Below are 17,071 nucleotides of genomic sequence, written 5' to 3' on the forward strand. Positions count from 1 at the left end.
GTTTATAGCTGCTCTAATCAATATTTGTAAAGTAATAGGGATTTTTTTTAAGGATGGACTGCAGCTCTGCAGAAAGGTTTAGGGATTTCTTTATTTTAGTCTGAATGCAGTGGCAACTATGCAGAAGGAAAACTAGGGCTAGCCATGCGTTAGTGATAACAGGTAAACTATGGGGTATTTGTTTGAATGCAAATTCTAAACCATTTCTAAATCAAAGTGTTATTGATGTGTGAAAACATGCAGATGTTTCAGGAGATTTTAAAGTGTATTTTCCTGCTCATCCTGGTTCCGCTAACTGAAATCTAATGCAGCAGTTCTTACATCTGTGTGTGTTCCTAGGTGGCCAGAATTCTGGAGGTCACGCCAGAGGTGCAAAGAATGATGGGCGTTACCTCCGGGATGGAGCTGCTCACGCTGCCACATGGACAACAGTTAAGACTAGACCTGCTGGAGAGGTGAATACTGTTCAACCAGTTCAGCTGTTCATTAGCGTGATAGAACGGTGTATATCTGACATGAGCCTTATTAGACTTTTGTCCACCAAGTTGGTTTTTAGTTATCTGCAAAGTTATCTACTAGCAAATGTTTTTACAAACTGGAACCATAAACTATAATGCTGCTAATGAAGTTAGTAGACTAGACTAGAGAGACCAACCTGGCTTTGTTACCAGGCTTTAAGACTTTCTGCTGTTAAGTGGGGCATTTATACACAGGAGTGTCACAACAGCAATGACATGGTGTGTTATTCCTAATTTATTCATAGTAATTTATAATTCTTTCCATCTTTTTTTTAGCCTTCTTTTAACTGCGTGATTTATTTAGTCATATGTCTGCTTTCCCTTTCAATGTTGTCTCCCTATTCCTGCTTTTGGAAGTCTTGTTCTGACTTTAAGGACCTCTTTAAGCAAAGTGTGATCACTGTGTGGGCTGACATGACCTGATATAACATAACATTCCTGCAGGTTTCAAGCCATGTCGATTATGTTGGCTGTGCACGTGTTGGGCTGCACGGGGACGACTGAAGAACGAGCCTGCCTGCTTCACAAAATCATCCAAATCGCTGCTGAGCTCAAGAGCACAATGGGCAATATGTTTGGCTTCGCTACAGTCATGAGAGCCTTGGAGCTTCCGCAGGTAAACATGCACTGCACGGAGCTTTGGTTATTTGTGTTCATGGAGATAGGGGAGGCACGCAGGAAACAGCCGGAAGAGCAAGGAATGTGTAACAAAGGTTGCCCGGGGTAAAGTTAAACCAGGGTATAGGTAAGAGATTAACAAATGTTCACTTAATGGCACAGCGTAGTACAATAAACATGAGGCTGTAACCCCTTGCCTACTGTGTATGCTGCTATAAGGGGGCGACTCGTTACAAGACGAGTTGGCAGTTCGTCTTGTAACCGAAAGGTTGCCGGTTCAATTCAATTCAATTCAATTTTAGTTATATAGCGCCAAATCACAACAAAAGTCGCCTCAAGGTGCTTCATAGATACAGAGAAAAACCCAACAATCATATGACCCGCTATGAGCAAGCACTTTGGCGACAGTGGGAAGGAAAAACTCCCTTTTAACAGGAAGAAACCTCCAGCAGAACCAGGCTCAGGGAGGGGCGGGGCCATCTGCTGCGACCGGTTGGGGTGAGAGAAGGAAGACAGGATAAAAGACATGCTGTGGAAGAGAGACAGAGGTTAATAACAGATATGATTCAATGCAGAGAGGTCTGTTAATACATAGTGAGTGAGAAAGGTGACTGGAAAGGAAAAACTCAATGCATCATGGGAATCCCCAGCAGCCTACGTCTATTGCAGTGTAACTAAGGGAGGATTCAGGGTCACCTGATCCAGCCCTAACTATATGCTTTAGCAAAAAGGAAAGTTTTAAGCCTGATTTTGAAAGCAGAGCTAGTGTCTGTCTCCCGAATCCAAACTGGAAGCTGGTTCCACAGAAGAGGGGCCTGAAAACTGAAGGCTCTCCCTCCCATTCTACTTTTAAATACTCTAGGAACAACAAGTAAGCCTGCAGAGCGAGAGCGAAGTGCTCTAATAGGGTGATATGGTACTACAAGGTCATTAAGATAAGATGGGGCCTGATTATTTAAGACCTTGTATGTGAGGAGCAGGATTTTGAATTCAATTCTGGATTTAACAGGAAGCCAATGAAGGGAAGCCAAAACAGGAGAAATATGCTCTCTCTTTCTAGTCCCTGTCAGGACTCTTGCTGCAGCATTTTGGATTAGCTGAAGGCTTTTCAGTGAGTTTTTTGGACATCCTGATAATAATGAATTACAGTAGTCCAGCCTGGAAGTAATAAATGCATGAACTAGTTTTTCAGCGTCACTCTGAGACAGGATATTTCTAACTTTAGAGATGTTGCGCAAATGGAAGAAAGCAGTCTTACATATTTGTTTAATATGTGACAGTCCGAGCCCCGGCCCTTGGGCAAGACACTTCACCTACCGTCTTTTCTGGCAAAGTTTCTGTATATATTCAAAACTGTCTTTACATAAAAAAAGACATCACCTCTGAATATTTTTAGGAATCATATACATCTCAACTATATTTTCAGACTGAAAAAAATAAAGACAGGGACAATTTCTATAAGATTAGCTGTCAAACAATTGTGGGTTCAGCTGTGCAGGTAATACAAATAGTAAGACAAATTGAATAAAACAAATATATACAAAACAAGAGGAAGGCACAAAAGCAATAGTGTTGTTCTTCGGTCTTTCAGGTGTCCCGTCTGCAGGAGACTTGGATGGCGTTACGGCAGCGGCACACAGAAGGTGCCATTCTCTATGAAAAAACTCTCAGGCCATTTATGAAGAGCCTGAACGATGGAAGAGGTAGAGCGTCTCCTGAACTCGACACCACATGATAAAAGCATGGAGAAACAATTCCTGCTCATATCTTGGTGCTACACCATTGTTTCCACAACAAACATGATCTCTGTATCTGTCTTTCAACTCTCCAGAAAGCTGTCCGCTGTCCAACACCACTTTCCCCCACATCCTCCCTCTTCTGACTCTGATGGAGAAGAATGCGGTGGTGGGTGAGGAGGGGACAGAACTGTGGGAAACGGTGGAAGTTGGGGTGGAAGTGGTCATGTTCCACCTTGGGGCGGCGAGAACCATTGCCCAGCTAGGGGGCATCTACCGCTCTAATGCTGAGAGCAAATTACAAGGTGAGAGAGCTTTGACGAAAACAAAATGCAGTATGTCTGCTTTATAACATTAGCAAATGAAATACAAACCTTTAGAAAATTTAAACACGAAATACCACAGGGATCCGTCTTGGGACCTGCTGTATTTACTCTCCACACAGTTGCCATTCCACTGCAGGAACTCTGATCGCATGTTAGGTGCTGCAGCTTCTTGCTGTTCTTCATGTTGTTTCTAATGTGCTTTCACTTTTTTCCCTTTCTTTTTTTTAAATACTGCTTTCCTCAAGTTTTAGCAGAAAAGTAGCCTAGCAGTTCTTAGCAGCCACTTAAGCGTTGGTAGCCTAGAGCATGTTTTTTTTTTTCAATCTGGAAAAAGGCCAACACAGTGGTTCCAACCAGGTGGCAACCTGCAATAAAATATAATTAAGTCAGATTGAGGCATGCATGAAATGCATGCAAGTCAAACTACATTTGAAACCTTTTATTGAAGAGACTGGTACATGCTGCAGCATTAAATAAGTCTGATTATAAAAAATAATTAGGAAAAGTGCTATAATTTCCTAAATCCCGTTCTAAGGCCATTCTTGATCTGATGGTTTATTTTAAGTTGATATTTAAGTTTATGTTTATTTAAGTTTATATTATTATTAATCAGTAATAAATAGCTTCACGCCTGGTAGGCCAAATGAACAACCCAAGGCTGTATAGTGAACTGCAATAACTTACTCTTTCACTTCCTGTAAATAAACTCTTCCTTGCTTCTTCTGCTCCTGATGGGGTCTTCATCCATCAGGTGCACCATATGCCCTATGGGTATGATGTCATGTCACCTCTTGTCACGCCAACCGCAGGTCTCACTTCCATGTAATAAAACTTCTCTTTGCTCTGGCTTCTGTCACACATCACCCCTCATGCTCATCCACACTCCCTCCACCCTGGCTTCACTCTCTTCTTCACCTTTCTTGTGCACTTTATGTCTGTTCTGATAGTTGACCTCTGATATTTAAACTCTACCTTCATTACCTCTGCTCCTTGCAGCTTCCCTGTTCATCCCTCTTATTCACACACATATATTCTGTTCTTGTTCATGTTTGAGACAGGTCCGGTTACAGAGACCTCTGTGGTAGAAATGGTAGTCCTCTGGTTCCTTTCTACACTCCTGTGCTGCTAATAATGTTAAACTGATGTGATGTTGCAGGTTTCCGGGAGCAGGCCGAAGTCCTGGAGCTTTTCCTGACTGATTTCCAGATGCGGCTGCTGTGGGGGAGCCGGGGGGCCGAGGAGCAACAGGCTCTGCGATACTCTAAGTTTGACCAGGTGCTCACCGCCCTGTCCAACAAGCTGGAGCCACCCATCAGACGACACTGACCCCAGCACTGTTTTTAGAGGCCTTGTTTATGAGCTCATGCCTACATACATGGACAATTACTGTGTTGGACACTGAGAAGCTCCTCCACTGAAAGCTCATTAAAAGGGAAAGCGCTGTGATCTTTCAAACAAGGAGGCTTCCTAAGCGTGTAGACACCAGAACGAAGCAGTGCACCCACTTAGTTCAAATCTGTCACATGTAGCAGACCGGGATACTTGAAGAGTGAGACTGAAATTTTATAAATGCTTACCTTCCCATACCAGCACTTTTCCAGTTCCTTTTGAAGCTAAACTGATATAACTCAAGGTTGAGGAACTTTGTCTGAAAGCTTCAGCAGAATAAGGACAGTTTGTGAAAGAAACCACTAAATGCTTTGATGGGGTCTCCAGAGGGTGTCTTTATTTTTGACTGAGGACTTGCACTGCTTCAACAACGTCACAGATCAACATTGTCCTGTGTTAGTTTACCTAACAAAGGACTGTATCTACTCGAAAGTGGCACAGGATCACATGATTTGGAAGTGTAAATATTTGGTGCCCTTTAGGTTACCGAGGCTGTGCCTCAGTCTGATAGGCTCATGTTTGTAAATGTTTTAATCTCCCTAAAGGCTGGACCTTAGCTAAATCCACAAACATATGCCACATTGTAGAATGTAATAACAGAATAACTGTACATCTGCATTTCAGTTTTTGTTTAGTTTTTTGTATCTTTTCAGTAATTAGGATTTTATCATTTGAAGAGATTATTAAATGTAACCTGGGGTCAGTTCGTGTTTCCTCTTTGATTCTTTTTTCTTCTTATTATAACGAAGTCACTTTTTAATGTAAGGGGAGTGAACTGATCCTAACTGCACGAGTACGGCACACAGGTGCAGATCATTTTTGTAATCTTAAACAGTTTTACTTTTTATTTATCAAAAAGTGTAAATAAACGTTTATTTCACTGGAGGTTGTTTTATTGAATAAAAACAGTCATGCTTGTGAGCTAGCTGGCAACTCGAGCCGCGCTGCAGCATACACACTAACATGTCTCACTTTCCCCGGGCCATATAACAAAGCCAACCTCCTACTTTTTGTGGTCTATTTAGTTGTAAATTTCCCCTCTCTGCCTTTGACATGTCGGTGCTGAAGCTTTTCTAAATCACTGCCTACTGTTTCAACGCTTCCACCATTAAAGCTTTTACCTACAGGCTTGAGGGGGTTACAGATCACTCCCCAATGTCAGTCTGTGTGTGGCATATTTCTGTGGAGTGATGAACTTGAACATGCCAAACTCTTCCTGTATTCTTCTGCTGTGGTGAATTTACATTTCAAAGTGAATCACCTGCTTCTAAACCCAGTTACAATCAGGAAAATGAAATTAACAAAACCACTTCAGATTTTTGACACTCATTAGTTAAACTGCAGGAAAAGACATAAAGACCTGGATGACCTGTAACTTTGCGATTCTAAATTCAGATAAAACTGAGGCTATTGTAATAGGACCTAAAGTCTAATATGATGAGAAATATGATATCTTACTCTGGATGGCATTACCTTGGCCTCCAGTAACACTGTGAGGAACCTTGGAATATGTAGGACTACTTACTACCATTTGCGCAATATCTCTAAAATACCTGTTTACTTGTAAACTTGTTATTAATTTCTGGCTCTCTTCCCAAGCATGCCTTTTGTCCCGTCTTCCTCCCCTCACCTCAATCGGTCACTGCAGATGACCCCGCCCCTCCCTGAGCCTGGTTCTGCCGGAGGTTTCTTCCTGTTAAAAGGGAGTTCTTCCTTCCCACTGTCGTGAAAGTGCTTGCTCATAGGGGGTCATATGATTGTTGGGGTTTTCTCTGTATGTATTTTAGGGACTACCTTCCAATATAAAGTGCCTTGAGGCGACTGTTGTTGTGATTTGGCGCTGTATAAATAAAATTGAATTGAATTTAATTAAAAATTCATGATTTTTCTTACAGGGTAACATGTACAAAAGTACAAAAAATATACAAACAAATCATGGAAATGCATCATTAAAAATGTGTCTGTGCCAAAACCCATATATATAAAACCAGGTAGAGAACACTGAACAAAAAGTTCAAGTTTTAAGTGAAGATTCTAAATCTAAAAACTTAAGCAAGGGGAGCAACAGAATAAATTAAAAGAGCTGCAGAAGACGGAACAGAAACGTGTAGAGATAACACATCACAAGAGAATGACAGGTCTATTTTTTACACTGTGAGCTGAACGGGGATGGGAAACAGGAGACAGCTGGAAGCAATGAAGACAATCAGTCAAAAAGTCTGAGTCAAGAAACTAGAGAAAATGATCAGAGTATAAAGGAAAACAACCCAACTACAAAGAACAGCAAGAAAACTCTCATTAAAAATGATACAGTGGAACACTGGTTAGGTGAAAAGAGTCCCTAGAGTGATAAACCAAAGACAGGAAGTCAAAACTTAAACACTAAAACGCTCAAAGCACATCCTGTGCTGAAGCAGCACCAACATTCCTTAGTCTGTTTCACAAACCTCAAAAACATAAACCTGAGGAACTGAAGGTATACACCCAATTACCATTATTCAAGATGTTTTAAAATGTAACATTGCAAAATATTGTATTTTAGTTTGAAAAAAAAAAGGTTTAATCATATGCATGAAGCTTAGGTCACTGTTAATAAAACTACAAAAACAGACATCTCACTGAGGTGCATATCTGAAGTGTGCTGTCCATGACAAAAGTGAAGGAAAAAAACCCTAAACAAACAAATTAAGTTATTTTATTTTTTTCTGGAACATAAGCAAGGACCCAGAATGTTATAACACATGACTCCATCAAAGATCATTTTCACATTAATAGCTCCCTCTGCTGTATGCAGGACACAACTTGGATTTATAGCTCTGGGTTGTTGTTTTTTTTTGTTTTGTTTTGACTTGCTAATAGAAGACCTTTCACAAACACAAACACATTTTATTTGCATTTTTCAAAAAAATCTATATGCATAATTACATTAAATGGATATTAAACATGTTTAAGAAATTACTGCGAATTGCATTTTTAAGTATGATATTTTAACCCAGATGGTTTGTCTCTGTTTCATTTGGAGATACAACAACAAAGTTTTTTTTTAAATATCCTGTTGTTTAAAGTTCCTAGAAAGTATGGAATCATACCAGGTAAATAAGTAAATAAATAAATAAACATCAAAGTGATAAAAAAATGAGGTTTAGAGCCATCCCATTTAGGTTTATGAATATAAATTATATAACCTATTACTTTACACCATGTTTCCTATTTTTACCCATGTTCTAGTATGCAAGATTCTATTTATCTAGTAAAATTGAAGGCTACATTATGTATGTGGCCTTTCCGCACCTTCTGCTTCTGTTTCACTGTTACCTAAACGCCATATGGAATATCTGTGAATTAACTGGAAGTCTGGGGTTCAGGTTTGATGTTTCGACTAAAAACAAGAAAGTTTGTGACTTGTTAGCAATAACCCTGTTAAACCTGTTGTCACAACTTTCTTTCAGACAAACAAACAAACAAACAAACAAAAATCCTGATACCAGACCGTTTCGCCCTCTTATTCCCCATTCCAGTTAAAGTAAATGGTAGAACAGAAACTGCGTCTATCATGTCAGGCAGATTTCTAGTAAAGTTTGCCAAAGTCATGCGTTTTTCTGGACTGTGATCCTCCAACGTGTCCTACAATTCACGGCCCGTGCTGGATGCTCTCTGGGAATTGTAGTCCAGTTCGTCACTGAGCTACGTCTTTCTGGGCGCCTTCCGGGGAGGAAAAAACTACAAAATCAGCCGGTAGCGATAAGGAGAAGCTCCAAACTGAGCTTTTCTGTCTGCAAGCAGGCAGCCAAAATGTTGGCGACACTGTTTGTGCTGTTTTTGTTCTTTTGTAACCCAGTCTGCTGCGTTTTCCAGAAACTTTACTGCACCATATCGGACAGCTGCGATTGTGACTTTAAGCCGAATATTAGAGGTGAGACGTACTTGTCGATGCTAACCTACGGAGGCTGCTTCGTGTTAGCAGCTAGCTTTGTACCAAAACAAAGTGCAAACAGCTTGTTAATGAAACCGTACTTTATTGTTGCTGTATTATACTACATGTGTTTCCTATAAAAATTATATCCGCTAACTGTTTTTTTAGTGTACAGTGTTCCCGAGGAGGCAATTAAGGCTTTCATTGTAGCTTATTCCTGCTTTTCTAACTGGTATGCTAGCTGGCTGAATACAAGAAATCTCTTACAATATCTGTAATTAAATTAGCTAGTTGTCTACTTTGCAGGTTTTTCATGATAACAGCCACGAGAAGTAGAATTTTCTTGCTCTGTTTTGTTCCTGAAGCTTATTCCTATAACCCTTTATTGTGGTTATTACAGGGCACCCCACCCCTCTAGTATTGCACGAAGAAAGATTGTGACTGTCCTTTTTTTCTGATCGCCAGACCTGGAGTGGGACCTCTACAAGAATGTCTACGGACAGCATCTGGCTCAGGACATTGTGTCAGAAGAGGTGGGAAGGTTCCTTCATAATAAAAGCCCCAGTCAGCCACTGGTGCTGTCTTTCCACGGCTCCTCTGGGACGGGAAAGACGCTGGTCAGCTCTATGCTGGGAAATCATCTGTACGGTTCAGCCATGAGCAGCCCGTATGTCCACCAGTTTGTCCCCACGCTGCACTTCCCCTTGCCCCACCGAGTCCAGCAGTACAGGGTATGTTGAGAAAGACAAATGGTTATATCTGAAGTAGTGAAGTAATGTACTAGTCGTTTTATTGTGTGTTCAATATAAAATGTTTGTTGACCATAACAAAGGGAAGTTTGAATGCTGTCATTCCTAATGTGCAAACAGGACACTGCTTTCTTCTTAGGAACATACATTTAGAACTTACAAGAGAGTCCTGTGATTTTGCTCCCAATTTCAGGGAAGATGGGCTGGTCAAAACAAAAATGATCACACAAATAGACACAAAAAAGATACTTGACTCATATGATCATTTTTGTTTTATGTTCAGCAGACTCTGTCAATCCGATTGTTCAGTCTGACGTCACTAGCCGTGTCTGGACCTAAACTCCGCTGCAGGTCCATATATCAAACGATCACTATGGCATTACTGAGAGTTGAAAAACTGTCTAAAGTCTTTCATCTTTAATAAAATGATCAGCGTTCTGCTCTACCAGGTGTAACAATTGAGTTTAACATCCAGGCATCCATGAAAACGGAATTTATGACATTTAACGGAGTTAGAAGTTAGAAGGGAGTTAGCTCGCTAGCTTCTATCTAAATACAATATAGCATGTCCTGACTGCGGGGTTTTGGAAACAAATTAAAACGTACAGCTCTGTTATCACTTCCAACATAAATGAAGACAGAAAACTAAACAGCAGTGACGTTTGTAGGGTTACTGAAGTTGGGCTAGCTGGTATATAATGATGTGCTACGTGACCGCTAGCGACACAGCTATGTTAGCATAATATAAACAAGCTAACTTTTTTCCCACTCGATAAAAGTTAGCGTGAGTGTTCTCGGTGGTCAGGAACAAATGTAATCGCATGGCAGGATGCTGTAAACGGACCAAACTTCAGCCAGGAGAACAGCTGAGATAATCCATCCACAATACGAGGTTAGTCATTCATATACTGCTGCATGGGCTGGGCTGTAGTTACATCCTAAGGTTTTAAAAACTGAGCTTAAATAAATGATTAGCGGTAATAAAAGCCGAGGGAGGTCAACAGTGATCACTGACTGTTTTAGGAGCTTTTTGAGATTAAATAGAAGAAAATACACAACATTAAACATGTTAACAACACAAAAGCCATATTAAACGCAGACTACTTTAGGCCCGGAAGTAGGATTCGTCGCGTCATCACTGAACAACCGGACAGACTTAACTAAGTGGGAACTAGTTAGTAATCATTTAATTATATACTAAAATTTCACAAGCGAGTGCCGCCTTTCAGACACCAGTACTTGCAGTTATACATGTTACACAGCCTATAATTAAGTAATAAAAGCAGAACAGCAGCAGACGTAATTAAAAGCATTGTTAGTTGCAGTCATAGGTGATGTGTTGGGAGCTTGTGAAATTAAATATCCATCCTTTGGTTTTGTAGGAGGAGCTGAAGGACTGGGTGCAGGGAAACCTGACGGAGTGCGCTCGCTCAGTTTTCATTTTTGATGAGATGGAGAAGATGCCTCCAGGCCTCATTGATGTCCTGGAGCCCTTTTTGGGTCCGTCTCATGTTGTATTTCGCACCAACTACCGCAAGGCGATATACCTCTTTATCAGGTACTAAACACTCCCCTAATCCAGTGAGGCATGTCCAGTGTTTAGCTTCCTAAAGCACCAAGAAGGATCTATATGACACTAATTCTGCGGATATGAACTCTCTCCAAAAGAAGTTCTTGTATTCTCTTTGTCAAAATAACTTAAAGCTTTCATGAACTGTTAATGCTCAAAACTTTATTTCTCTCCCGGTGATGCTTAAAGAAGAAAGTTTTTTGTTTTTTTTTTATTACAAAGGGACAGGCAGCTTATTTTGTGTTTCTTGTGTGCAGCACTGCAGGAGAGGAGGTGATAAACAAAGTGGCTCTGGAGAACCGTCAGGCTGGACGAGAGAGAGAGGAGATCAAATTGGACAACCTGCAGGAGGCCATCGCACAGGCAGTTTACAACAATAACACAAGTAAGACTCATTTTACATGTTTAAGTACTCCACACTCTTAGGGTAAGGCGGTTTCATCCCAAACCGCTTCAGAGTTTGATTAAAGTTCAGTATTTTCTGTGTATAGGATAGAATAAAACAGAATAGAATGGCACTTGTCATTGTACATGTACAACGAAATTGTGGGAGTTCTCAGCTGATCAACTGAGAACTGAATAAAATATAAATAATAGTAAATATAGTAGAAATAACAAAAAGGAGAAATATAGACAAAAACAAGAGGAAGGCAAATATTAGAGAACAAGTTGCAAAGTGCTTGAAGTAGAAAAAGTAAAAGTAACAATAACCATGATAAAATATTAATGTTTTCTATTTACAGAGCACATAAAATGCTTTACAGATCAATACTTACGTTCAATAACATTTAAAGGGAGAAATAAATTAAAAAAGAAGTAACTACAATCAAATTAAATGGGTCATAAACGCTTGGCCAGTAGGCTATAGCCTCAGCACCAGATAACAGTCACATGAGAGCCTGGACAAAGACTCAGATTGTTGAGTAAAGGTCTCTTAGTTCAGATATGTAGCACAGAGAGAAGCCATGAAGGACCTTGAAATAGATCCTAAAATCCATTTTAAGTCATACTGTGAGCCATTATCAGGAGGTTTAGGGAAAGGTGTGATGTGATGACTCCGGCTTCTGTACAACCTGGATTTTCAGTTGGAGCAGGTGAAGATGTATGTTGAAAGTGTGAGAAGGTTAAGACATTTTAAATGCTGGTGTCAGGAGGTAAAAGAGTTTTTTTTCATGTCAGTGTTCTTGCCTTGGTTTGTTCAAACACAGTGTTTTTGTTTTTTTTACTGCATGTTCACTAGAAGAGGAAGAAGGCAGTGATACTGATGCTTTGGTGCTCTTCCAGAGCTAAAACTGGTCTTCTGACTTTGATTCATTTAAGTTAATCATGAATATAAAATTAAAGCCCATAATAGAAGCAGCATCATCGCTCTGCAGCAGTGCATCATAATGAACACAGAAATTAAGCAGACTCGTTGAGCTAATTTTCCAGTGCATTGCTGATGAAAGCTTTCATTACTTCAGTAACTGAAGTGAGTTTTTACCCCCCATTCAGGCGGCCTCTTCAAGTCCAACATCATTCAGCAGAAGCTCATCACCCGCTTTGTTCCCTTCCTGCCCCTGAGCCGATACCACGTCGAGCGCTGCGTGCACTCACAGCTCTGCCAGCGGGGCAGCTGCAGCCGCAATGACGTGGTGGAGGCAGTAGGGGGCGACATGAACTACACTCCAGCTAAGGGAAAGTACTTTTCCAGCACTGGCTGTAAGACTGTCCCTGCCAAAATCAACTTTTTCCTGTGAGCTGAGGGGAACTGGGTTTAACTTCTAGGACTGAAAGGGAAAATCTGAGAAAGATGCTCACATGCAGGTCAGAGCAGCATCTGGAGGCTAGGATGCCCTGGGAGCATGGAATCAAGGGGAGTGGAACTCCTGACTGTCCGGATTTGCAATCAGTGAGTGTCTCCATGAAGGTATAGTTGGCGTTTTCTGACTTTTTCAGGAGTCATGCCACACTCTACCTCAAACCCAGCTCTACCTTTTAATTTTTATATATTTTTGTTGGTATGTTGTGGTTTCAGTTTTCAAAGGCTTCAACTGGAAGTCATTAATTGATGTTTTCTTGTTTTTAGGCTCATTATTTATCCAGTCTTAATTTATTCTTTGTCAACACTGCCATCCCTTCATGGTCACACTGATGAGGAATTGTCACAGGTGTCCAGAGCGGACTAAACAGCTGGAGGTTCTTTGCTGAGTGAGCGAAGACCTTTTTTTTGTTTGTTTTGTCTTCATTTCATTTTTCTAATATTTTTCCCAAAAGGGATCACACAAGATTGTTTTTATTTTGGGTAACATTTGTCAGCAATGGGATTTTTGCTAAGTGTTGACTTTCGACGATCATTATCCAAGTTTTTCACCCGGATGAAGCGACATATTTGGCTTGTGGCAAAGAGAGCTTGACATGAAAGTACACGTCATCAGCCGGCTTATTAGAAAGTAGAATATATTTTAGGACTGAAAGATGTCACAGGATAAAGGAGCTCCTTTGCCAGATCATTTTAAAACAAATGAAAGAAGAAGAGATGAGTTTTACTTGGGGAAAAAAAAACCCCAACTTGTGTGCTGCAGCCCTGCAGGCTCGATGCCATATTTTGGGAGCTTGTGACCACTTCTGCCATCAGGTGGCAGTAAAGACTTTGTTTTAGACAAGTGTAACGGAGGTGAAGCTGAGTTCACCAAGAGCTCAGTGCATTTTAATTCACTTACTCCCATGTGCGTGAGTTCTGTAGTGCTTTTATTTTGTTTCATTGCTTTAAACTGTACTGTAAAGGCAGCAGGTAGGGATGTTTTTAAAACACTGAAAGTGCACTTTATGGAGTATTAAAAAGACCTGATGTTCTTTATCAATTATGAAATATTGCCAAAAGTTTGGATTGTTTACACCAAATTACTAATTATAAAGTATTAATTTTTTCTTGTAATAAATTGCCTGTTAAATGCAGTGAAGAACAAGGGTAACGAGTTCACAGGATGAAGATGAAATTCTTATCGTATCAGGGTGAAGGTTGACACACACACAGAGGCTCGTGAAACTCAAGACAGCCGCAGGGATCAGCGTTCATTAGCTTTGCTTTCAGTACAGAAAAGTCTAATAGTCAAATCAAATGCCAGTTTTTTTTGATTGATTTTTACTTTTTCCACTCAGCTTTGCTGTGTTGCTATGGAGAAGGCAGACTCCAGGCTAAAACTCAGTCATGTTTTGTATGAAAATTTTTATGCCATCCATAATCGGCGACAGTTAGACTCCTCACACTACCACGGTTAATACAATCTCCACAACAAAACACTTTGGTTTTTGTCCTTGTTGTTTCTTCTGAGTTACACAAGTTTCAGGTCCAGCTTCTGAACATTCGTGACTGAAGCGTTTGAGGTATTGTGCACCTTTTACTGCTACAATGTAAAGCAAAAATAAAATGTAATGGCACAAGAAAGGTGTTCTGTGCCTTTTGTCCAGTATTTATTTATTAAAACAGGGAGATTTCTCTGTTTTCTTGCATTTTAATGGAAAATATTCTTTTTACTTCTGAGAATATCAAGAAATATTTCTGGGACAACTTCACCAATTCCAAGGTGCATGGAGAAGATCAAACATCTGATGGCATGAAGACTCAGTTGATCCTGGTGAAGGCCACAAGCTGAAACGCGTTTGATCACCTAATAAAGTTGTTCCCATTGCTTCTGTGAATATGACATGTAACTACAGCTTTATTTGTTTATTTATTTTTGATTCAGTTTTTTAACAATCACCACTCTGATTTCAAAGAAAGATAGTAAAGGGTCCAATTACTTTTTAACCCTTTGGGTGCTTTATGTTGAATCAGGCAACTGGTCACTGCAGGACTCCAGGCCTCAAGCGCCGGTGTCCTGCAGGTTTTAGATCTCACCCTGGGTCAACACACCTGAATCCAATAATTACTTCGTTACCAGGCCTCTGGAGAACTTCAAGACATGTTGAGGAGGTAATTTAGCCATTTAAATAAGCTGTGTTGGGTCAAGGCCCTGCAGGACACCGGCCCTTGAGGCCTGGCATTCCCCATTCTTTTGCTAAATTAATCTCCAGTTTCTTTTCTTTTTTTTCGCTTAACCAACTCGAAGTTACATTCATTCTTCTGTTTATCATTTATTGTGATTTATTTGCCACTGGAAACCCAAGTGCCCAGAGCGACTGAATCGAGAAGTTGTTTAACGTAAATACGTTCGGAGTTCTGTGTTTTTCATTCTGAGATAATTATTCCTCCAATCATAATGACACTCGTACTGAAAATGCTTAGTTAGACCCCACAATCACAAAAAACTAAGACATTTGCTGCCACATTCATTGAAAAACTTTGAGGAGCAAGACCCCAAAAGGTTGATTTTGTTCATCCGGTCGTAGCATTTTCAATGGGAGAAAACGCTACATCCAAGTGACTTCTTCAGTCTCAGCTGACTGCAGGAACAGAATCAACCTTTTGGGATTTACTTACCTGGATGATTGAGCATGCATCAAGACTTTGGGGGGCAAGACTGTGCATGAAAAAGCTGCTGTTAAATTTACTACACTGACGATGCTTTCTAAAGATAAGTCACTGTTTTGTACGGTAATTACATATCCATAGTCTAACAGTTGAAATATCAAGAGACTGAAAGACATCTGTAAAACCTGCAGTGAAGTCAATGTTCTTCACATAAAGCGGTTAACGACTGTTATTTGCTGTAACTCAACAAGTAGATAATGGTCATGTAATACAACAACATGTTGTTCATTTAAAACTCATCCTTTCTCAACATTATCCAGCACTGAAAACTTTATAAAAGCCTGTTTTTCTGTTATTTTATTACAAATTGCTTCAAAAAGGGTGAAGCATGATTTTTTTTTTTTTTTTTTTTTAATCCACCTGTCCTTGATTGTGAATGACTGGAGCTGCTGTGTATCAGCTCTCTGTACGAGATGCGATGCTGATTAGATCTCTGAGAAAGACGTAGCTCTGATATCTCGTTGAGCAGGAAATTAATAGTTTCTCCATCGGAAATGAACAGGTGTCAGAGGTCTTCAGGAGGCTGTGTTTGTTCACTCTTTTCAGTCCGTGAAGCCACATTCTCACTTGTGTGGACATTTCTCTTAACTTACTTGTCATTAGATCCAACTCATTTACGCATGACACCTCATTTTTACACTGTTGGCACAGTGGGGTGGTACTTAGCACCATCCTCTCACAGCAAGAAAGTCCTGGGTTTGAATCCTTTCTGTGTGGGTTCTCTCTGGTAAAGACACAGTTGGGGTTAAATTACATGGTGATTTTAAATTGGCTGTAGGTGTGAAAGTGTGAATGGTTCTTTGTTCTCTGTGTTAGCCCTGCCACAGACTGGGTACCTGTGCAGATCAAACCCCTCCTCTTGCCCTGTGAGAGCAGGGATAGGCTCCAGAATCATTCCGCATCCAGCTGCATTCTTTAATTGCCAACAGGGGGCGATACCCGTGTTTGCAAAAACATCTTCAAGTCCCACAGAAGTCTAAGGAGAAACAGGTCTTGGACTGAAAAAACTTTGATGATGGTTTTTGGGCTAAATCACTCATTTTATCTCACATGGTTATCATTTTCAAGTTTCAGAAAGGAGAATTGTCCTGGGTATGCTCGTTAATTAACAATTTGAGATTCACAAGTCATTAGCCGGTAGATCTGTCCCTTGCTGTCACATCTGGTTTCAACACAACAGCGGTTCAAATGCACAAAGCCTCGAAACTGGAGTTCACTAACCAATAGGTGACAGCACTGGTGAGTGGTTCTTCATCACCATTGACCATTTTGTAAATTAAAATTTAGCGATCAAATTCTGGACGTTTCACTGGAGAAACAAAAGGGAAGGCTGGTGCAAGATGGTCTTGAAATATGGGAAAGTATAAACTTATTCAACAAATCACTGAATTTATAACTAACTCACATTATTTTATGTACAATTTGTGAAAAAGTTCTTGCATTGATTTCGATGTAAATATTGGCAATACTTCACAGTCCCTAGACTAGATGTTCCTGTTCATGTTGAGGCTGAGATTCTCATCCACCTAACCTAGACAATTATACCTGATAAACATCATCACATAAGCTGATATTAGTATTTAGGTAAAAGCACCACCCCATCAGATTTCTTATCTACTCTCTATTGGGACACTGAGTAGCATATAAATAAAAAAAACAATGCAATAATTTGCAAATCTCATAGATGCACATTTTAATCACAAAAAAAAAATAGAAAATATATATTTCAAAAGAGCTAG

At 40.1% G+C, this 17,071-nt stretch overlaps 2 protein-coding genes and 1 long non-coding RNA gene across 5 annotated transcripts in view; 2 read left to right on the forward strand and 1 right to left on the reverse strand.

Moving 5' to 3' along the window:
- Positions 1–5,470, forward strand: part of sh2d3cb (SH2 domain containing 3Cb) — a 49,424-nt gene extending 43,954 nt beyond the window's left edge. For both annotated transcript variants that reach the window (XM_040050387.1, XM_040050388.1), the window contains 5 exons: positions 340–455; positions 963–1,134; positions 2,728–2,839; positions 2,968–3,177; positions 4,355–5,470. In XM_040050387.1, coding sequence (XP_039906321.1) covers positions 340–455; positions 963–1,134; positions 2,728–2,839; positions 2,968–3,177; positions 4,355–4,524 — 780 coding nt within the window. In that variant the 3' untranslated portion in view covers positions 4,525–5,470. The remainder of the gene's footprint in view (positions 1–339; positions 456–962; positions 1,135–2,727; positions 2,840–2,967; positions 3,178–4,354) is intronic.
- LOC120745489 lies at positions 3,426–4,880 on the reverse strand. Its single transcript, XR_005698642.1, has 2 exons — positions 4,776–4,880; positions 3,426–3,563 (listed from the first exon to the last, which is right to left on the reverse strand). It is a non-coding gene; the product is annotated as an uncharacterized LOC120745489 (long non-coding RNA).
- A 2,827-nt stretch (positions 5,471–8,297) lies between the features above and the next one.
- On the forward strand, positions 8,298–14,246 carry tor2a (torsin family 2, member A). 2 transcript variants are annotated; one of them, XR_005698702.1, is made up of 6 exons: positions 8,298–8,500; positions 8,966–9,231; positions 10,632–10,807; positions 11,077–11,204; positions 12,314–12,710; positions 12,888–14,246. XR_005698702.1 is itself a non-coding variant. In XM_040050956.1 (5 exons), exons 1-5 carry the CDS (start codon positions 8,380–8,382, stop codon positions 12,556–12,558), a joined length of 936 nt encoding a protein of 311 aa, XP_039906890.1. In that variant the 5' UTR covers positions 8,298–8,379; the 3' UTR covers positions 12,559–14,246. The 2 variants fall into 2 exon arrangements, 1 of the variants encoding a protein (XP_039906890.1); XM_040050956.1 differs by having other exon boundaries at positions 12,314–14,246.
- The last annotated feature ends 2,825 nt before the right edge of the window (positions 14,247–17,071 follow it).

Source organism: Simochromis diagramma, unplaced genomic scaffold, assembly GCF_900408965.1.
Source record: "Simochromis diagramma unplaced genomic scaffold, fSimDia1.1 OVJJ01000131.1, whole genome shotgun sequence".
Taxonomy (NCBI): domain Eukaryota; kingdom Metazoa; phylum Chordata; class Actinopteri; order Cichliformes; family Cichlidae; genus Simochromis; species Simochromis diagramma.